The sequence below is a fragment of the Salvelinus namaycush genome, chromosome 8 (genome assembly GCF_016432855.1).
Source record: "Salvelinus namaycush isolate Seneca chromosome 8, SaNama_1.0, whole genome shotgun sequence".
Classification (NCBI taxonomy): Eukaryota; Metazoa; Chordata; class Actinopteri; order Salmoniformes; family Salmonidae; genus Salvelinus; species Salvelinus namaycush.
Genome location: NC_052314.1, coordinates 11,735,581 through 11,758,588, shown reverse-complemented (window position 1 = coordinate 11,758,588; position 23,008 = coordinate 11,735,581). Strand labels below are relative to the sequence as shown.

At 42.6% G+C, this 23,008-nt stretch overlaps 2 protein-coding genes across 3 annotated transcripts; both read left to right on the top strand.

Moving 5' to 3' along the window:
* Positions 1-898: 898 nt before the first annotated feature.
* Positions 899-5,621, top strand: LOC120051766 (5-hydroxyisourate hydrolase-like). 2 transcript variants are annotated; one of them, XM_038998655.1, is made up of 4 exons: positions 899-1,148; positions 1,837-1,982; positions 4,920-5,055; positions 5,194-5,621. In XM_038998655.1, the coding sequence occupies exons 2-4, from the start codon at positions 1,846-1,848 to the stop codon at positions 5,281-5,283; spliced, it is 363 nt and encodes a 120-aa protein (XP_038854583.1). In that variant the 5' UTR covers positions 899-1,148; positions 1,837-1,845; the 3' UTR covers positions 5,284-5,621. The 2 variants fall into 2 exon arrangements, with proteins under 2 accessions (XP_038854583.1, XP_038854584.1); XM_038998656.1 differs by having other exon boundaries at positions 905-1,148; positions 1,898-1,982.
* A 182-nt stretch (positions 5,622-5,803) lies between these two features.
* LOC120052392 (AFG3-like protein 1) lies at positions 5,804-22,645 on the top strand. Its single transcript, XM_038999267.1, has 16 exons — positions 5,804-6,065; positions 6,347-6,428; positions 6,691-6,773; positions 7,956-8,105; positions 8,320-8,391; positions 9,075-9,199; positions 9,364-9,634; positions 14,808-14,945; positions 15,172-15,325; positions 15,555-15,662; positions 15,853-15,978; positions 16,065-16,175; positions 17,061-17,176; positions 19,457-19,657; positions 20,203-20,397; positions 20,860-22,645. The coding sequence occupies exons 1-16, from the start codon at positions 5,937-5,939 to the stop codon at positions 21,082-21,084; spliced, it is 2,286 nt and encodes a 761-aa protein (XP_038855195.1). The 5' UTR covers positions 5,804-5,936; the 3' UTR covers positions 21,085-22,645.
* The last annotated feature ends 363 nt before the right edge of the window (positions 22,646-23,008 follow it).

Genomic DNA, 23,008 nt, shown 5'->3' with positions numbered 1-23,008 from the left:
GTTATATTCCCATCCATTCATTATATAAAACATTTTGCGTTTACTTTGTGTTATTATATAGTACGGCTGTCAGAGTTAATCAGTTAACTTGAGTTAACTTTTTGTAATTTTAGTGCACACGTGATTAATCGCATTGTCTGAAAGCATTGAAAAAAACCCGGAATATATCCAACATACATAAAAACAAAATTTTTATGTCAAAACAAGTTGACATTGAGGTTAAAGAAAGTATGCTTGATCAATTTACCTGATTTTGCTTACCAGTACTCTGGACAAAATCAAGACGCCAATATTCTTAAAATGCTTTTTGTATGAACATTCTTAAATTACAGCTCAATTTGAGCAAATTCTGAATTTGAGGTTGAGATTAATCGCTGCAAATCCTGCTATTAACTCAATTGCATTTTTAAAATCGTTTGACAGACCTATTATGTTTAATGAAGCCAGGTGGCTCTTTGTGTTTAATAAATACTAAATGTGAACTATACATTGTGATAGTAGGCTTAGTAAATGTACAACTATTTTCATATAACTGAGTGGTTCAGTTCATTTGACCTTACATTAGAGGAGTAGCCTAGGCCTAGAAAAGTGGTAGCTTATTGATTTCCGTTGTTCTCTGTACCCCGCTCACTAATTCACCTGACTTGTATATTCATAAACCAAGTTGTTAACAATTAGCCAAATGGTTTGGACATTATTATATATATTTTTTATCTGTGGACTATTCCAATTTGATTTTGCATTGTCTATTATCTTGTAGTGGGCAATTAAGTCGGACACACAACCACAATAAACACTTTATCAACCATGTGGCCAAACTTTGTCAATATTGACAAGATTACGCACAGTAAACGTAGGTTATTTTAGAGATAGGTCTGGTCAACCTTTGGCACCTGACGTTTGTTTGCGCATAGTGAATCCAGAGTGAGTTACCCTCGCAAAGGATGAAAATGAACTATTACTATTCTGTCTTGTTTGATACAACTGCACTACGAGTGAGTGTTAAGAACCAAATAAACTCTAGTTTCATATAGGCTGTAGAAGTAAAACAACAAGTCATCCGCGTCGAGGAGGACTAAAACACCGGAGTCTACTGTTGTACTTGACAAGGTCCCCTAAATCAAGCCGCAATTCTGCATTGTAACCAGGTAATTACTCATAAAACAGTTTATTAATAACATACAACAATTATTTTTTACGAAGCAACTACACTATTAATGTAGCCTAATTTGTTTAGCCTATTTATTGTGCCCAAGCAAGATCTTATTCTGTGACCATTGAGTATAATTAAATCAAGTGAGGTCTCAGCAAATGACTGTCTGCATTGTCATAGGCCTATAGCCTACGTACTGATAATTGGGTAAAGTCATAAAATAAGTATTTGATCATGTAGTGTCTTTGGGTGTCTGGAAAAGTTCTCAACAATCTGTCAGAAGGATTGCTATTGAATGGATGGACAAATATTTTTTTCTCAAAGACTAAAATACACATATGAATAGCTTATTCCATTTACACTAAATGGTGCTTTGCTATTCTTTATGTAAAACGGAGGCTTCACTGATGCAAGTGTGCAAAAGAAACAAAGTGACTTGTAAACTCATATAGTGGCAGAGACTATGAAGAATAAACATAGGAAAGTAGGGGTTTCAGCCTGTTAAAAGTTTTAAAAACATTCAAATGAAAAACGAAGGTATTGGCTATTCTCCCATTATAAACAATGTATATGAACAAAAAGTAAAGGCAACTAAATAAATAAAATGTAGGCCTATTTGTATTATTATCATCAGAAACTAATATGACTGTAGGACCATCACCATGTTGTATCTTTCTCCACAGTCTTCAGAGATGTCTTCCACACTTCCAAACAGCCCCCTGACCACCTTTGTGTTGAACACAGGTGACGGAGTCCCAGGGGCAAGAATGGCCCTCAGTCTGCACCGACTGGACTCACTCCTAGTCATCTGGAACCTAGTGACTGTGGGGTAGGGTGAATAGCTGCCTGATATAGTCCTACTACCTAGTGACTGTGGGGTAGGGTGAATAGCTGCCTGTTATAGTCTTACTACCTAGTGACTGTGGGGTAGGGTGAATAGCTGCCTGATATAGTCCTACTACCTAGTGACTGTGGGGTAGGGTGAATAGCTGCCTGTTATAGTCTTACTACCTAGTGACTGTGGGGTAGGGTGAATAGCTGCCTGTTATAGTCTTACTACATAGTGACTGTGGAGTAGGGTGAATAGCTGCCTGATATAGTCCTACTACCTAGTGACTGTTGGGTAGGGTGAACAGCTGCCTGATATAGTCCTACTACCTAGGGACTGTTGGGTAGGGTGAACAGCTGCCTGATATAGTCCTACTACCTAGTGACTGTGGGGTAGGGTGAACAGCTGCCTGATATAGTCCTACTACCTAGTGACTGTGGGGTAGGGTGAACAGCTGCCTGATATAGTCCTACTACCTAGTGACTGTGGGGTAGGGTGAACAGCTGCCTGATATAGTCCTACTACCTAGTGACTGTGGGGTAGGGTGAATGGCTGCCTGATATAGTCCTACTACCTAGTGACTGTGGGGTAGGGTGAACAAGCCGCCTGATATAGGCCTACTGTCTCACTCTCTTCTCCCTTTGTGTGTTGCATATACCTTTGGGATCTAGTTAGCCTAGCTTCAGGCCTATTTGTGAAATGTTCACTGCTATTATTAATAGTGATCGACTGATAATGCATGGAGATGCACTACCTTTAGACCAACACAAACTTCTACAGACGCACCATTAAGAGCATCCTGTTTCTCCAGAGGGTGGTGCAGTCAGCCCAACGCATCACTGGGGGCACACTGCCATGCCTCCAGGACACCTACAGCACCCTGCGTCACATGAAGGTCATCAATGACCTCAGACACCTGAGCCACGGCCTGTTCACCCTGCTACCATCTAGAAGGCGGAGATGGTACAGGTGCATCAAAGCTGGGGCCGAGAGACTGAAAAACATCTCCAAGCTATCAGACAAATAGTCACCACTAGCTGACCTTCTCCCAGTACCCTACCCTGAACCTTAGTCACTGTTCTAGCCGCCTACCACCTGGCACTCTACCCCCCCACCATAGAGACTGCTGCCCTATGTACATAGTCATTGAACACTGGTCACTTTAATGTTCACATACTGCTTTACCCACTTCATATGTATGGTGCATAATGAAAGTATTCAGACCCCTTCAATTTCCACATTTTGTTACGTTACAGCCTTATTCTAAAATTGATTAAAATAATTTTGTTCCTCATCAATCTACACAATAATAACAAAGCAAAAACAGTTTTGAAATTTTTGCAAATGTATTGAAAATAAAAAACGGATATATTACATTTACATAAGTATTCAGACCCTGTACTCAGTACTTTGTTGAAGCACCTTTGGTAGCGATAACAGCCTTGAGTCTTCTTGGGTATGACGCTACAAGCTTGGCACACCTGTATTTGTGGAGTTTCTCCCATTCTTCTCTGCCGATCCTCTCAAGCTCTGTCAGGTTGGATGGGGAGCGTCGCTGCACAGCTATTTTCAGGTCTCCCCAGAGATGTTTGATTGGGTTCAAGTCCGGGGTCTGGCTGGGCCACTCTAGGACATTCAGAGACTTGTCCCGAAGCCAATCCTGCATTGTCTTGGCTGTATGGTTAGGGTCGTTGTCCTGTTGGATGGTGAACCTTAGCCCCAGTCTGAGGTCCTGAGCACTCTGGAGCAGGTTTTCTTCAAGGATCTCTCGCTTGATCCTGACTAGTCTCCCAATCCCTGCCACTGAAAACATTCCCACAGCATGATGCTGCCACCCCCATGCTTCACCATAGGGATGGTGCTTGGTTTCCTCCAGACGTGACGCTTGGCATTCAAGCCAAAGAGTTCAATATTGGTTTCATCAGACCGGTTAATCTTGTTGGTCATGGTCTGAGAGTCCTTTAGGTGCCTTTTGCCAAACTCCAAGTGGGCTGTCATATGCCTTTTACTGAGGAATGGCTTCTGTCTTGCCACTACCATAAAGGCCTGATTGGTGGAATGCTGAAGAGATGGTTGTCCATCTGGAAGTTTCTCCCATCTCAACAGAACTCTGAAGCTCTGTCAGAGTGACCATCGGGTTCTTGGTCACCTCCCTGACCAATGCCCTTCTCCCCTGATGGCTCAATTTGTCTGGGCGGCTAGCTCTAGGAAGAGTCTTGGTGGATCCAAACTTCTTACATTTAAAAATGATGGAGGCCACTGTGTTCTTGGGGATCTTCAATGCTGCATACATGTTTTGTTACTCTCCTCCAGATCTGTGCCTTGACACAATACTGTTTCGAAGCTCAACGGACACATCCTTCGACCTCATGGCTTGGTTTTTGCTCTGACATGCATTGTCAACTGCATTGACAGGTGTGTGGTTTTCCAAATCATGTCCAATCAATTGAATTTACCACAGGTGGACTCCAATCATGTTGTAAACACATCTCAAGGATGATCAATGGAAACAGGATGCACCTGAGCTCAAATTCGAGTCTCATAGCAAAGGTTCTGAATACTTATGTTTAATACATTTGCATTTTTTTTTTTTTACATTTCAAAACCTGTTTTCGCTTTGATATTATGAGGTATTGTATGTAGATTGATGAGGGGAAAAGTATTTAATCAATTTTAGAATAAGGCTGTAATGTAACAAAATGTGGAAAAGTCAAGGGGTCTGAATACTTTCCAAATGCACTGTATATACTGTATTCTAGTCAAACATAAGCATTTTACTGCACCTGTGATAACATCTGCAAAATATGTGTACATGGCCAATAATTGATTTATGCAATTGAAAAGATACAAACATACTAATTTTGGGCCATGTCAATTTTGAAACTTGAATATATGACAAAAACCCATGCAGAATCATCAACGTTCTCATTATTTTAGAACCACCGACGAAGATGGTCGCTGTCCTGGACTCATCACTACAAAAGCGTTCACGCCTGGGATGTATAAGATGCGTTTTGAGACTGGACAATATTGGGAGAGTTTGGGTCACAACTCCTTCTACCCATATGTTGAGGTAAGTGGGTATCAGCCATGGACGTATCAATACACCTACTAATACATTTGCCCTGGAGGAATTTCCGCAATTTTTGAAAGATTAAAACCAACAAACCCTTATTATGTTCTGTTTCTTTCTCTTTTTTTTCTTCAACAGATTGTCTTCACTATAACAAACCCAAACGAGAGATTCCACTTGCCCCTGCTCCTGAGCCGCTTCTCCTATAGCACGTACAGGGGAAGTTAGAGCCATCTCTCGTCTGAGCCTCTGCCCGCACTATACCATGGATGTGGTTAATCGAGCTAAAATGCTTACATGTCCAGTTGATACCTAAGTGGTCGAGTTACTGTAGTTTGAAATAGTCATGATGATGAACTGAAGTGAAATGGCTATCACGTGCTGAATATTTTGCTTTTTGTCTGTTCATCATGAACGTACATATTTTGTAATCTACCTGTCAAATTGCTCATCCATGATGCAATGTGCGTGTGTGTTTCTCAGCCAATCACAGAGCAAGATCGAGCTCCGCAGAAAGACTCAAAGTCGTCCTATTCGCGCATAAATGAAATAAAGTTAATTAAAACTGTAAACTTGTAATTATTGAACACATATCATCCTTGATATACTGTATTTTAAATATTGTTATATTTTACATGCAATTGTTGACCATACCCTAAGAATCAATGGAAAAATATTTACATTCCAATCCAGATTGTCAGGCATAATTTTGGTCAATTTATTGGGGTCCTTAGTGGTCTTGCTCTGACATTCTTGCTCTTGCAGTATGTAATGACTGTGGCTGTTATCCAACACTGTCACACTGATGAACTGTAAGAAGCCAGAATATCTAGAACATTTGATATTTTTTCAAAGAGTGGAGGGCAAGTGCCAGCGGGAGAATGGCTCAAATGTTGGGGCTTCTCTCGACGGCTGCTTTGCCTCTACGGATCGCAGTGAGAGCATGTGTACGCAATTCAGTGTCAAGGAACTTCTCTGTGCTGCCCGGCTATCGTGGCTCCACGGTCAGGGTAAGGTTGTTTTGTGTTCGTTAAACCAATTGAAATTAGGCATTAACAAATTAGCCATTCTAGCTAGTTCTATACAACACAAACACTGGCTAGAACTGTTATTGTGCTGTCAGAACTGTGTGCCGATATTAGTTAGCTAGCTAGCCTAGCTACTACTAGGCAGTGCAGTAACGTTAGGTCAACAGACTAGTTAGCCAAGTTAGCTATTAGCTAGCTAGCTACACAACCAGTTATAAATCAAACTCTTTACCATAATCCGGATGTTATGCTTTCCTCCTCAGAGGCTTGCTCAAAGTAAGTTATTGTCACCTGATGTAAAGATTACATCTCATGGACTACTGTACTCTACTGAGCCGCCAAAAGGTAAGACAAGAGACATGTCTAGAATTGTCTGTTACATAAAATCATGAACTGCAGTGCTATAGAGACAAATGTTAGTGGTATGCAGTCGAATGAAAATATTTTTTATCTGAGTGATATCTCCTCAAGGGGAATATTGGTCTACTGGTTCAACCTAGGTTACCCTGACTAGATCTGCCAACCTAGATGATGTTCCTTGGCTCTAACCAACAGTGTCTGCCTGGAGTGGACTGACCTAATGCTGTCATTCACTTTTGATTGGCAGATGGTAAAGGGAAGGAATCAGGTGGCAGTGGAGGCGGAGGGAAAAGAGGAGGAGGGAAAGATTGGTGGAGCCGCATGCAGAAGGTGTGTGATGTGAATGGTCTGTCTATATAGTATTACACACTTTTCTATGAGGGATATTTCAAATCAAATTGTATTTGTCAGATGCACCGAATACAACAGGTGTAGACCTTACAGTGAAATGCTTACTTACAAGCCCTTAACCAACAATGCAGTTTTAAGAAAAATAAGTGATAGAGTAATAAATAAGAAAATAGAAAAATAACAAATAATTAAAGAGTAACAATAACATAACAGTAGTGAGGCTATATACAGGGAGTACCGGTACAGAGTCAATGTGCGGGGCCACAGGTTAGTCGAGGTAAATGAGGTAATATGTACATGTAGGTATTTACATGTCAAATTAAGGAGCGGGTGGTATTGTTTGTGTGTGGGTTAAAAGTTTATTTGCCACTTGCACAGGATACAACAGGTGTAACTTTCCCAACAGTGCAGTAATAATATAGATCATAAAAAATAGAATAAAACACAAGAGATTCGAGATAAGATGAAGAAACACTAGAATGCAAGTACACTGAGTTTACAAAACATTACTATACTTTCCTAATTTTGAGTTACATCCCCTTTTGCCTTCAGAACAGCCTCAATTTGTCGGGGCATGGACTCTACAAGGTGTCAAGTGTTCCACAGGGAAGCTGGCCCATGTTGACTCCAATGCTTCCCACAGTTGTGTCAAGTTGGCTGGATGTCCTTTGGGTGATGGACTATTCTTCATGCACATGGGACACTGTTGAATGTGAAAACCCGGCAGCATTGCAGTTCTTGACACACTCATACCAGTGCGCCTGGCACCTACTACCATACCCCATTCAAAGGCACTTAAATCTTTTGTCTTGCCCATTCACCCTCTGAATGGCACACATACACAATCCGTGTCTCAGTTGTCTCAAGGCCTAAAAATAATTATTTAACCTGTCTCATCCCCTTCATCTACACTGGTTGAAGTGGATTTAACAAATGACATCAATAAGGGATCATAGCCTTCACCTGGATTCACCTGCTCAGTCTGTCATGGAAAGAGCAGGTGTTCCTAATGTTTTATACACTCAGTGTATATACAGGTCAGTACCATTCTCAATGTGCAGGGGTACTGGAGTGATTGAGGTAGGTATATATTTGTGTGTGACGTTCTATGGTACTGGATGCAGATACCTCAACATGTTGACCTTTCCTCTGCCTTTCTAGGGTGACATCCCATGGGATGAGAAAGACTTTCGTGCCCTGGCAGTGGTACTAGCTGGGATATCCTCTGCCACGCTCTACTATCAATTCAGAGACACAGGCAAGGAGATCACTTGGAAGGACTTTGTCCATCGCTACCTTGGCAGAGGAATGGTGAGAACAAAGTACAACAATTCAGTGAAGAATAGGGAGATACTGTTTATAGAAATACATGTTGTTTATTAGTACAATCATAATGCCAAGGTGATGTAACTGCTCAGACACAGAATTTTTTTGTTTCCATTATTTTGTTATATAATTTTTTTTTGTATGTCGCTGTCTGTGCACTGCAAGAATAGGCCTTATGCATTGTCTGTTCTCTACACAGGTCGAACGTTTAGAGGTTGTCAACAAACAGTATGTCCGAGTCATTCTAGTACCAGGAGCAGAGGCTGATGCGGTAGGTGAAAATTCCATTCTCTGGAATCAGAACAGTGACTCACTTAGCGTGATGAATCACTTGATGAGTTCATATTCATGTCGGTGTGAATAAGGGCTTTCAGTAGGCTTGATCAAACTAGATTAAATGAGGCCTAACTGAATGATAAGCAGGGTGAAGAGGTTTAATTTAGAAAAACAATAGTGTAATGATGAGTTTGTGTTATGCCTATTTGTCAGCAGCAAATCATTTGACCTTGCGGGTTGATACCATTCTCTGTAACTGGACGTAAATAATTACTATAACTCTTATTACTAATCGAATCTACAAATAAAGTTTATTAAGTGGATTACACTAATCCACTTAAGGGAAACTAAAATAGGCTACAGGCCTATGTTTTTTCTAGGACTTATTATATTATACAAAACATATCCTTGACTCTATCTAAACAAATAACTTTTGTTATTTTTTTAATTGATATATTTCCACAAATATTTTGTCATGCAATTAATCCTTTACAATAGTTTATGCACTCTTTATCAAGCGTCGGTGCTTATGTTTGCGGACCTTGCAGGTTAATATGCATCTGATGCATATGCTAAAAGGGGACACTCGGCAACATTCTCTAGCCAATACTGATAGGCTGAAAGGTTATGGTGGTAAAGAGTATCCATTGACTTGTTGTGTTGGTGGTCTTTCCCCAGAGCTATGTGTGGTTTAACATCGGTAGTGTGGACACCTTCGAGAGGAACTTGGAGGCGGCTCATCACGAGCTGGGCTTGGAGCCCTCTCATAGGGCAGCTGTCATGTACAACTCCGAGAGTGATGGGTGAGTTAATGCCGACACGCACACACGTATTCATGCCACAATAGGGCTAGACTATTTCTCACTCTGAGATTTGTTTTGAAGCACACTCATATGTCCAATTTCATGTACAAGCTAACATTTTAACTATGACTGTCATCATTTTACAATTTTCCTTCCTCCTACAGGTCATTTATGATGAGCATGATCCCCACCTTGCTGTTGATTGGTTTCCTGCTTTTCACACTGCGGCGGGGACCAATGGGAGGAGGCGCTGGGGGTGGAAGAGGTGGTCCCTTCAGCATGAGCGAATCAACAGCAAAAATGATGAAGGACAACATCAACACCAAGTTCAAGGATGTGGCCGGCTGTGAGGAGGCCAAGCTGGAGATTCTGGAGTTTGTTAACTTCCTGAAGAACCCCCAGCAGTACCTGGACCTGGGGGCTAAGATCCCAAAGGTAAGGGATGGGACAACTCGGGCTGGGCGGTGTACCGTATGTTACTATATACCGGTATTGATGCACGGACCGGTTTTTACTTTACCTTCTATAATGGTATTTCAATGTTTGGTTTGTTAAATGTGATACGCAACTCTGGCACGTGTACTGTCAGTTTTTATAGTTGACTGCATTTGCTTCTTGAGTTGTCTCTCTCCCTCTCCTCAAACTGCTGCATGCCGCTCAGCACACCAAACCATGCACCCTGTCACTTAAGGAGTGAGCAGTTGATCGACCACGGAGTCACAAGCACTTTCTTGTCGTTCACTCTGCATGGTCAGATGGATGCAACAATGTTGGAGTACCACAAGCGTTCTATACACTTAGTTTGTGTATCTTACTGTCTGCAAACCACTATCTACTACTTTGTGTTTTCTTAGCAAGGTGTTGCTAAAATAATTTGCTAATTGCTAGTTAGATGGCTAGCTAGCTTGCTAAATGTGCTAACACAGATAAAACAATGAGCCAGATCTTTCACCGGATGTATAAATGTGAAGCATCCGAGTGGCGTTTCCACTCACTACCAAATATGGTGATGAGAGAGCCCAGTGGACGGCAGTGGGAGAAGATGGAGTGAGATGGACATTCGCTAACATTCTGCAAATTCTATGAAACATCTGATCGCCATACAGTTTTCTGTTTCCAAAACTAGAATCTGTAACAGAGTGGACTGTGTTTTGTAGACTTTACCCTTTGCCAAAGTTTCTAAAAAATTACGTTGTTTAGGAGGAGTGCAAGTGCAAATTGAGTTATTGCACACCCGCACTTCAGAGTAGGCGTTCCTTAACGGAAAATGCAAATAAATTGTAGAATGCGCCAATAGGATCTTACTAGCTCATGCTTGGCTCTGCCTACCTCCTTGCTTATTCTGCCCATTATGATTAATTTGCGCCCATTGGAAACAACAGGCTCTGGTCTATCATGGGTTAGTTAAAAAAATATTTTGTACTATGTGTCAGAGCAAATGTAGCTAGCTAATACTGCCTGATACCAGTGCTGCTGTAGGCCTACAGTAGATAAGCATGTTTGTGCAACGGTTTATTATCAGAGAGGAATAGGCGAGGCATGAATATGTTGGCTAGCTAGCGACATGAAGTTAGAAAACATGTAATGTAACATCTAATGAAGGTCACCTGGAAACCCTGACCAACACTTTGGTTCCTATCCTGTCAATAATTCCTCCCTGGTTTATTAATTCGTTGTCATGTGAAACAATAATGTATTCAAGGTGCTGCCCACTAAATTATAACTATAGTATTAGAATAATAATTTTATTTCCATGATTCCAACAGTTCACCAATTAACTAGGCCTATATTTTCTTTCTTGTATCATGCTGCGTTGCACAGTGCGGAAATGATAATCCAAGTGCGGGAAATGTAGAAATTGATCAAAATGCTAATAATTTATGAGTTTTTTTTTTGTTTGGACTTGGATTGAACAGTATAAATGGAGAAAGCCCCATTTATAATCACTTATTTGCCACCCTAGGGTCATGAACTACTCATAAAGCATATTGAGAACTTTTATTATTTTAAACATAAAATCCCTTCAAATACAATCATACTGTCGTAAAATTTCAAAAGTATCGTGATATGATATTTTGTCCATATCATCCAGCCCTAGGGACAACATTAGTACCTGGACCTGGGGGCTAGGCTTGGGCAGTATACTGTATACTGGGCTATTTGGAAATAGCCATGGGATGGTTTTTCAATACCGTTGAAACTATTTTACGTTTTTCAATACATTTTTATATTTGTATATCTACTTTTTAAGTAAATACCTGCAGTCAACTTGTGCAATACGGTAAGAGAAAAAGCAGATTTGTGTTTAATTATTTTCCACTATGAAGCTTACCATAGTTCCCTGAACAGTTAAGCCAGTCATGTGCTCTTTTGTAAATAGTACAACGGGTGAAAGCGGGAGCAGGTGACTCCAGCTGTGTATTGACAGGGGTCGCATTTTATATTGAAGCCAAGTATTTTTTGGCTTCAATAGAGTGATCAGAGACGTGCAACTATAGAAAATACATTAGTGCAACACATTCAGCAGAAAATAGCTGAATTTTCATAAGATGACAGAAGTTCAACGCTATAAGTAAATTAGCTTACTATGAAAAAGCAAGGTATTTTTTGCAAAAACTATGCATGGCCATCATATTTCCAATGTTTATCATAGAATTGTGCGTTAATGTGAGCCCTAAGTTTAACTTGCTTGGGAAACTGTAAAGTCCATGGAGAACAAGAGCACCTCCTCCCAGCTGCCCACTGCACTGAGGCTAAGTAACACAGTCACCACCGATAAATCCATGATAATCGAAAACTTCAACAAGCATTTCTCAACGGCTGGCCATGCCTTCCACCTGGCTACTCCAACCTCGGCCAACAGCTCCGCCCCCCCCCCCCCCCCCCCCGCAGCTACTCGCCCAAGTGTCCCCAGCTTCTCCTTTACCCAAATCCAGATAGCAGATGTTCTGAAAGAGCTGCAAAACCTGGACCCATACAAATCAGCTGGACTTGACAATCTAGACCCTCTATTTCTGAAACTATCCGCCGCCATTGTCGCAACCCCTATTACCAGCCTGTTCAACCTCTCTTTCATATCGTCTGAGATCCCCAAGGATTGGAAAGCTGCCGCGGTCATCCCCCTCTTCAAAGGGGGAGACACCCTGGACCCAAACTGTTACAGACCTATATTCATCCTGCCCTGCCTATCTAAGGTCTTCAAAAGCCAAGTTAATAAACAGATCACTGACCATCTCGAATCCCACCGTACCTTCTCTGCTGTGCAATCTGGTTTCCGAGCCGGTCACGGGTGCACCTCAGCCACGCCCAAGGTACTAAATTATATCATAACCGCCATCGATAAAAGACAGTACTGTGCAGCCGTCTTCATCGACCTGGCCAAGGCTTTCGACTCTGTCAATCACCATATTCTTATCGGCAGACTCAGTAGCCTCGGTTTTTCTGATGACTGCCTTGCCTGGTTCACCAACTACTTTGCATACAGAGTTCAGTGTGTCAAATCGGAGGGCATGTTGTCCGGTCCTCTGGCAGTCTCTATGGGGGTACCACAGGGTTCAATTCTCGGGCCGACTTTTTTCTCTGTATATATCAATGATGATGCTCTTGCTGCGGGCGATTCCCTGATCCACCTCTACGCAGACGACACCATTCTGTATACTTCTGGCCCTTCCTTGGACACTGTGCTATCTAACCTCCAAACGAGCTTCAATGCCATACAACACTCCTTCCGTGGCCTCCAACTGCTCTTAAATGCTAGTAAAACCAAATGCATGCTTTTCAACCGTTCGCTGCCTGCACCCGCCCGCCCGACTAGCATCACCACCCTGGACGGTTCCGACCTAGAATATGTGGACATATATAAATACCTAGGTGTCTGGCTAGACTGTAAACTCTCCTTCCAGACTCATATTAAACATCTCCAATCCAAACTCAAATCAAGAATCGGCTTTCTATTTCGCAACAAAGCCTCCTTCACTCACGCCGCCAAACTTACCCTAGTAAAACTGACTATCCTACCGATCCTCGACTTCGGCGATGTCATCTACAAAATAGCTTCCAATACTCTACTCAGCAAACTAGATGCAGTTTATCACAGTGCCATCCGTTTTGTTACTAAAACACCTTATACCACCCACCACTGCGACCTGTATGCTCTAGTCGGCTGGCCCTCGCTACATATTCGTCGCCAGACCCACTGGCTCCAGGTCATCTATAAGTCCATGCTAGGTAAAGCTCCGCCTTATCTCAGTTCACTGGTCACGATAACAACACCCACCCGTAGCACGCGCTCTAGCAGGTATATTTCACTGATCATCCCCAAAGCCAACACCTCATTTGGCTGCCTTTCCTTCCAGTTCTCTGCTGCCTGTGACTGGAACGAATTGCAAAAATCGCTGAAGTTGGAGACTTTTATCTCCCTCACCAACTTTAAACATCTGCTATCTGAGCAGCTAACCGATTGCTGCAGCTGTACATAGTCCATCTGTAAACAGCCCACCCAATTTACCTACCTCATCCCCTTACTGTTTTTATTTTTTTTAACTTTTCTGCTTTTTTGCACACCAGTATCTCTACTTGCACATGATCATCTGATGATTTATCACTCCAGTGTTAATCTGCTAAATTGTAATTATTCGCTCCTATGGCCTATTTATTGCCTACCTCCTCATGCCTTTTGCAGACAATGTATATAGACTCATTCTTTTTTCCTACTGTGTTATTGACTTGTTTATTGTTTACTCCATGTCTAACTCTGTGTTGTCTGTTCACACTGCTATGCTTTATCTTGGCCAGGTCGCAGTTGTAAATGAGAACTTGTTCTCAACTAGCCTACTTGGTTAAATAAAGGTGAAATAAAATTAAAATAAATAAATATAAGTAAGTAGCTGAATTAATAAGGATGACTGGGCATCCATATTGTTAGCTTTCTGCTGTGTTTGAGAAGTCAAATCCCTTTGGATGAGTTATCTGTAGGCTTGATTTCCTTGCGTTGTTTTTCTCCTCTCCGTTCTCGGCCTGTCCGCTCTTCCCCCCTCCTCGGAAGGCCATTTCCCTAGCGACTCCACACAGACACCACTGTACACATGCTGCTCCAGTGCCGGTACCGTTCTTGCTTTAGACAAGTATGCATCAACTTTGTTCAGTTACACAATGTCACTCGTTCACATTCGCTTGTAAATGTCCAAACTCACCAAAAATGACATTTGGTTGTGCCTCGTTTTTTCTGTTTGCGCTATTCACTATTACTTGTGATACATTTTGTTAGCATTCTGGTAATAGACGCCCAATGGGCTTTTTAATTTATTTGTAAAAAATTGCACACACTTCTGTACTAAACCGGTAATACCGTAAATCCCGGGATGAGAGAAGGACAGTATTACGATATGAACATCTGGATACAGCTCAACCCTACTGGGGACCAAGATCCCAAAGTTAAGGGATGGGACAACAGCCCAGCAGTCATACTAGTCATGAAACACCTTTAAATGTAGGAAGAAAATGCCTTTTAATTTTAGATGTAGTTTGCTGTCTTTTCACAGCCCATGAGAAATGAACATTCCATTATACTGGTATTTTAAATCTCATGTGTTGTGCTGTGTTTTCTCAGGGTGCTGTGCTCTCTGGACCTCCAGGCACAGGCAAGACCCTGCTGGCCAAGGCCACAGCAGGAGAGGCCAACGTCCCCTTCATCACTGTCAACGGCTCTGAGTTCCTGGAGATGTTTGTGGGTGTTGGGCCTGCCAGGGTGAGTTCACACTAGAACCAGAGGGAACACTTGCACCTGACTCCATAACATCTGTTTTCAAATCACATGATGTGCATTTTAGATCATAGCTGAAAATAGCTGTATCTACTGGCTAGCTAACCACATAGATACATTTCAATCCATTTTACTTGAAATGCATTGCTTACTGTGAGGATGTGAATGAAAATGTTTTAGAGACTTAGTATTGACTGTTTCCCCCCTGTAGGTGAGAGACATGTTTGCCATGGCCCGGAAGAACGCCCCCTGTATTCTGTTTATAGATGAGATAGACGCCGTGGGTCGCAAGAGGGGCGGGGGGAATTTTGGTGGCCAGAGCGAGCAGGAGAACACACTCAACCAGCTGCTAGTGGAGATGGATGGTGAGTATGGGTGAAATGAGATCGCAAACTATCACACTCTCTATCATATTGCTGGTTAATCTCATAGATGTCCCCTATTTATGAAATAATAACTGTTATTATGTAACATTGGCGCTCTATGATGTCATCTGTTATAAAGCTGTTATTTTCTGCCATTACTCTAAAATGTTTACTTAATGAACTGTAATGCATATACTGTGAGGGTAATTCCCTAGTGTTTTTCTTCTAGGATTCAACACCAGCACTAACGTCGTCGTCCTGGCCGGCACCAACAGACCAGACATCTTGGATCCTGCACTCATGAGGCCTGGCAGATTTGACAGGCAGATTTACATAGGTATGGAGTCTTTCAATTGAACTGGAGCTCAGGCTGTGCAGTGATAATTTCAGTGAAATGTCAACATACAGCATATTGATATTCATATTGACAAGGACTTCATAACACATTTAGAACCCATACATAACAATTTCCTAATCAGCAGACTAAATGAGCGTTCCACGAAATCCAATACATGTCCATGTTTTAGGCCCACCTGACATCAAAGGCAGGGCGTCCATCTTCAAAGTGCACTTACGGCCCATCAAACTGGACCCTGCTATGGACAAAGACGGACTGGCCAGGAAGATGGCTGCCGCCACACCAGGCTTCACAGGCAAGTTGAGCTGCTCTGTGTGAGAGATGTCATGTTATCATGTCAATGTTTTTGAAACATCCTCACTGTCTTCCTGTCTTCACCAGGAGCCGACATAGCTAACGTGTGTAACGAGGCTGCCCTCATTGCTGCTAGACATCTCAACCCACATGTGGAAGGGAAACACTTTGAGCAGGCCATCGACAGGGTCATTGGAGGTGGGTTGTAATGTCTTCCATGTCCTGGTATTATTATGTTATCTCAGCTTTGTGAATCAGTGTTAATTAAATCAACAATGGCTATGACAATAAATATTTCTCAACAACCTATTTCCCCTGAGAAAACTAACGATGATAACGAGACGAGATGCCATGGAAAGAAAAAAAAAATTTGTTTTCATTTTAATTGACTAAAATGTGACGAGATGAGAAATCCACTTGACTATTGGACATTCAATTTGACATAAACCCGCTGTGCACAGGTGTCTATTCCACATTGAGTCAACGTGGAAACAACGTTTATTCAACCAGTGTGTGCCCAATGGGAAGCTTCTTTTCATCTGTTTAGTCCAATCATAAGCATGCATGCCAAGTATTTAATGCAATCCTCTCATTGGCAGAATTAACGTCTTTCAGTTGCGTGATCCGATTGAGACGATCTGCCCGGCTCTCCCACACAGCTCCCAGGCAGTCATTCAGTCACTCGTCAATCTTTTGAACTGATGGGCAGCCAGCTAGTTACTTCAATTGTAACTAGCTTAAACTAGAAACAATCATTTTTACCATCTCTTGCTTTCATGTAGGCTTTGAAAGTAAAACAAATGCACTGACTAATATGTGACTAAACTGACTAAAACTAGACAAATTGTCCCAGAGTTTTAGTCAACTGATTATAACTAAAAATAAGAAGAATAAAATGACTAAAATTGGACTTAAAGGTGTTTTAGTCATAGACACTAACACACACAAAAAAAAATGAAATCTAAAATAGCTGACAAAATGAACAGTGTTGTGAATGTCCCATCTTTAGGATGAGGTGAGGTGTGGATGGTAGTAGAATGGTGAAGAATAACACTGCTGCTGTCTGTCTCTCTCTGCCTGTAGGTCTTGAGAAGAAGACCCAGGTTCTGCAGCCCAATGAGAAGAAGACTGTAGCGTACCATGAGGCTGGCCACGCCATAGTGGGTTGGTTCCTGCAACATGCCGACCCACTGCTGAAGGTACAGTAACTCCCTCTTTTAAAGGCCCGGTTTTGTTTACCTGGCTGTTTGGTTGGGGGTTGCTAACCAGAGAAATATATATATATATTTTTTACTAGCACATTTGCATGTGACTTTCATAGTGCAGTTTTGACACTGCACACAACAGACAGCTCAGCTGCACCTTCCACTGTGTGTTGGTGTGAATAGAGCAGTGTTTCCCAAACTCTGTCTTGACCCCCCCCCCCCACCCCCCGTGTGCACATTTTGTTTTTTGCCCTAGCACTACAAGCTTGATGATTTGGTTATTTGAATCAGCTATGTAGTGCTAGGGCAATAACAAACTCTCCCAGTACTGTCCAGTCTCAAAACGCATCTTATACATCCCAGGTGTGAAATAGTGTACAAATCATCCAAGTCCCACTGCAGTACTGTTCACATGGTCATACTGAACAGTTTCTGACATTGGCTTGCAGACGGGTCAATGACAGTGTCTGTCACACAATTGGATCACAGGTTGGAATATGGGGATGTTGAATGGATTTGAGTGGGGTTCTAAAATAATAACTTTGATTCTCCTGCATGGGTTTAACACACATTTAGGTTTCAAAATTGACATGGCCCAAAATGAGTACGTTTGTTTTAATTGCATAAATTGGTCGAGTACACGTGACCAAAAGTATGTGGACACCTGCTCGTCGAACATCTCATTTCAAAATCATGGGTGTTAATATGGAGTTGGTTCCCTCTTTGCTGCTGTAACAGCCTCCACTCTTCTGGGAAGGCTTTCCACTAGATGTTGGAGCATTGCTGCCGGGTCTTGCTTCCATTCAGGCACGAGCATTAGTGAGATCGGGCACTGATGTTGGGCGATTAGGTCGGGCACTGATGTTGGGCGATTAGGTCGGGCACTGATGTTGGGCGATTAGGTCGGGCACTGATGTTGGGCGATTAGGTCGGGCACTGATGTTGGGCGTTTAGGTCGGGCACTGATGTTGGGCGTTTAGGTCGGGCACTGATGTTGGGCGATTAGGTCGGGCACTGATGTTGGGCGATTAGGTCGGGCACTGATGTTGGGCGATTAGGTCGGGCACTGATGTTGGGCGATTAGGTCGGGCACTGATGTTGGGCGATTAGGTCGGGCACTGATGTTGGGCGATTAGGTCGGGCACTGATGTTGGGCGATTAGGTCGGGCACTGATGTTGGGCGTTTAGGTCGGGCACTGATGTTGGGCGATTAGGTCGGGCACTGATGTTGGGCGATTAGGTCGGGCACTGATGTTGGGCGATTAGGTCGGGCACTGATGTTGGGCGTTTAGGTCGGGCACTGATGTTGGGCGATTAGGTCGGGCACTGATGTTGGGCGATTAGGTCGGGCACTGATGTTGGGCGATTAGGTCGGGCACTGATGTTGGGCGATTAGGTCGGGCACTGATGTTGGGCGATTAGGTCGGGCACTGATGTTGGGCGATTAGGTCGGGCACTGATGTTGGGCGATTAGGTCGGGCACTGATGTTGGGCGTTTAGGTCGGGCACTGATGTTGGGCGTTTAGGTCGGGCACTGATGTTGGGCGATTAGGTCGGGCACTGATGTTGGGCGATTAGGTCGGGCACTGATGTTGGGCGTTTAGGTCGGGCACTGATGTTGGGCGATTAGGTCGGGCACTGATGTTGGGCGTTAGGCCTGGCTTGCAGTCGGCATTCCGGCTTGTGGCTGAAATAGTCAAATCCACTAATTTGAAGGGATGTCCACATACTTTTGTGTATATAGTGTATTTTGCAGATGTTATCGAAGGTGCAGAGAAATGCTTATATTTTTTGCTCCAACAGTGCAGTATAGCAAACAATACACACAAATCCCCAAAATAAAGAAATGAAGAAACAACTGGAATCAATAGGAGACTGGGAGACTTGTTAGAGCTCATTATGTTGTATAACCATGAGTCAAGAGAGCGAACTAGGTCCCCATGACGGGTAGCAGTCTGCAGGCATAGCGGTCTCTTTGTGTGGACATTAAGACTTACGTCATGAGGTGCTTTATGGCCCAATTCAATCAAATTCTGCAGGTTCAGCCCCACTTTTTTCTCTTTGCATTGAGAGTCTCTTGCAGAGTGAGTTTGATGGAAATGTTGGGATATGATTTGATGTGATTTATTTGATCATTTAAAAACACAATTCAACCACACGTGTTGATACAATGAGATTAAAAGATGTGGCATGTGTGATCTAGAGGAGCAGGATTTGTAAAGTTGCTTTTCTGTCACTATTCTAATGCCATGTGTCCCTTTTCTCTTCCCCTAGGTGTCCATCATCCCCAGAGGGAAGGGTTTGGGGTATGCCCAGTACCTCCCCAAGGAGCAGTACCTGTACACGCGGGAGCAGCTGTTTGACAGGATGTGTATGATGCTGGGAGGACGTGTGGCTGAACATGTCTTCTTTGGGAAGATCACCACTGGAGCCCAGGACGACCTGAAGAAGGTCACCCAGTCAGCCTACGCACAGGTACCCTACTGTATGGCATTCAGAGGAAAGTTCAAGCGTTGCACTTTAATTGATAGCTAAGCTAACATTTCAGCCTCAGAGATTTTAGAATGAATCCCCAGAGCTTTTAAAATTAATCCCCAGTTACAATAAAAAAACAAAGCAATGGTTAAAAAAAGGTATGGTTACTATTCAACAGTGTTGATAGGAGTTTGTCTTAGGAAATGTTACTGTCTATTATAAACTGGGTGGTTCGAGCCCCTGAATGCTGATTGGCGGATAGTCGTGGTATATAAGACTGTATACTACAGGTATGACAATGTTTATTTTTACTGCGCTAATTACGTTGGTAAACAGTTTATAATTAAGCACCTCAGGGGTTTGTGTTATATGGCCAATATACCACGGCTAAGGGCAGTGTCCAGGCACTCCGCGTTGCATCGTGTATAAGAACAGCCCTTAGCCGTGGTATATTGGCCATATACCACACCCCCTCGGGCCTTATTGCTTAATTATCTCACAGTACCTGTTGTATTTCTGATCCCCACATCTCTTCCTGTCTCCAGATAGTGCAGTTTGGGATGAGTGAGAAGGTAGGCCAGGTGTCTTTTGACCTTCCTCGGCAAGGGGAGATGGTGATGGAGAAGCCTTACAGCGAGGCCACTGCAGAGCTCATAGACCAGGAGGTCAGAGACCTGGTGGACAGTGCCTACCAGAGGACCATGGAGCTGATTGTGGACAAGAGAGAGTGTGTGGACATGGTGAGAATTGCATTGACCTACGTGAACATCACGTAGTTCTAAGGTTTTCAGATTACTCTGCCATGTCATGCTCGACTGTCAAGGGCACACCCGTCTAGATTTAGTTTTCTTGCTGGGCTTAAAGATGGGAAACGGCACCACTGACCGCCCCACCACCGTTGTTATTGTAGCAGAGCTGAGGAGCATTGTGCAGCATGGTAAAGAAATGATGGCAGTACATATTGTGCTCTTCTATCACGTGTGCAATGATGTCTGATGAGGAAAAAACTGTGTTGATGGTTTGCAGTAACTTCTATGTTGTAATATCTCAAAACGTATGTGACCGTTTCACCTGTAAGGATGGCAGCTTTAAGATCAAACAGAAATGTAGTAGTCCCTAGAGCTGCTGTCTGGCTCTTTCTCATGTCCACCCTGTGTCATGAATGCCACTGGGACCCCACCGTTCCTCTCTCTTCACCCCAGGTGGGGAAGCGTCTCCTGGAGAAGGAGGTCTTGAACAAGGCAGACATGCTGGAGCTGCTGGGGCCACGGCCATTTGAGGAGAAGTCAACCTATGAGGAGTTTGTGGAGGGGACAGGCAGCTTTGAAGAGGACACCAGTCTGCCAGAGGGCCTGAAGGACTGGAACCAGGAGAGAGGGGACCTAGCTGAGGAGCTGGACACAGCCAAGGAGAAACAGGCCCAATAGGCAGGACAAACGGTGACAGGCAACCTCTTAACCCAACCTCTGTCTTAGCACCTACCAGTCATGTAGCCTAGGCAGAGAGGAGGGTTGGGTGACTTAGCATAGTACACTGCCCCCGGACATATTTATCTGAGTGCAAAACAAACTTTCAATCAGAATGCAAATCTTTTAATGCCTTATTATTGGCCATATTGGAGGTGAGCCTCATGGTACTCAAAGGTTAATTTTAATGGACAGTGGACACATTGTGTTTGAGAGATTTGATCTTTTTACGAGTAGCATGTTTTCTCTTTCTCCACATAAATAAGTTTGTCAACTGAATCATGTACATTTGGCTCGTGTTTTGATATCTTCAGCTATTTATTTCAATAAAAGGGGCTTCCTCCCAACTGTATTTCTTTCCCTCCCTCAAATGAATGCTACACTTCAAAATGTGTCGTTCATCTCTATTTACCAATGACATAAAGGTACTGGTTATGAACAATGTTAATATCCTAGTTCATCAAAATGCTACTGGCAGAAAGATAAAAATATACTCCCCTAGATGTGTTGAAATGTGCACTGTCTCTTCCATCTCTCAGCCTTGCACTGGTCATTTGTGATTAAGCCCTCACACTACAACTGTATAGTGTGGTGTTAAGGCCAGTTTATACCTGGTGCTAACATGGTCCTTTTTCCTGATCTTGTCTACATTCTGATTGTGCCTGTATTTCCAGAAATGTGTCTATTATCCATCCACTGTTTCTGGATTGTGACCAGATGTCCTGTTCCTACTTTTATGCAAATTGTTTCACAGCTATCCTTTCTAAATATTTATTGTAAGACCTATTGATGTACTCAGTCAATGATGCCACTTAGAGGGCAGAATAATTATTTAAATGGTTTCTCTGTCCAGATCTGTCTACACTTGTAAGGTATTCAGACACAATGCGTGGGCAGGATGATCTGATCACAATCGGTCTTTTGATTGTCTGCATGTCTAAAAATGTGGGCACAATCAGAATGTGGACAAGAGCAGGACAAAGGACGCAAGTTAGAATCATGTATAAACAGAGCTTTAGATGTTCTGCTGTTGTTGATGTACAGTATTGCTAGATGCATACATCTCTACAGAATTGTAAACAAATTATTGTATTGGGTGATCTGTGTGAATCAGGAAGTTGCTACCTCACTTTAAAGCAATATATTCAACTAAATTTCTCTCATAGGTTTGTGAAAATTGTCCCCCTAGATATTTCAGGATTTCCAGTATACTGTAGTTCTGTCATTACTACTGATCACCACTGAAGATGTCTAACAGTTTAGAATTACAGATGTAATAACCTATAATACATTTTGTTTAAAATGTGGTTGTGTGTAGTTGAGGGTTTTTGGATTGTGCTCTGAAGGTAAGTTTGCCTGTTACTATACAGTCAACCTCTTGTTCTCCAGTTACTGGGGATGGACAGAAAGAGCTTTTCCATTTGTATTAAAAAGATAAAGATTCTGTGTACGAAAGCAATGGCTATACTACAATGTATAAAACATGTTTTTGTTTGATAAATAAATGCAGTGGTACATTTTCTCAGTATCGGTGTGTTTCCAGTACAAACTGCCATCAACCATTTGCACACGTCACAGAATGTCCCTCTGTATCAGTTTCTTATTGGTCTAGCTCTTATAGGGGACAACAATGAAAAAGGTACAAGATACCATATTTTAGATATTCAATATATTGTAATATTCCTCAATATCTCAAAGCACCTATGGCATCTCATTTACATGTAGTCCTAGCTACTATATGCAGATCGTTTTGATGATTCAAATATTGAAATAGACCATGTTTACCAACAGTGAGCTTGTAATAATTTTACAGGGAAGAAATGGGCCAGAGGGTTGCTGGCATCAACATCTCAGGTGCCACCTACTGCCGTTGTGCCCTTGAGCA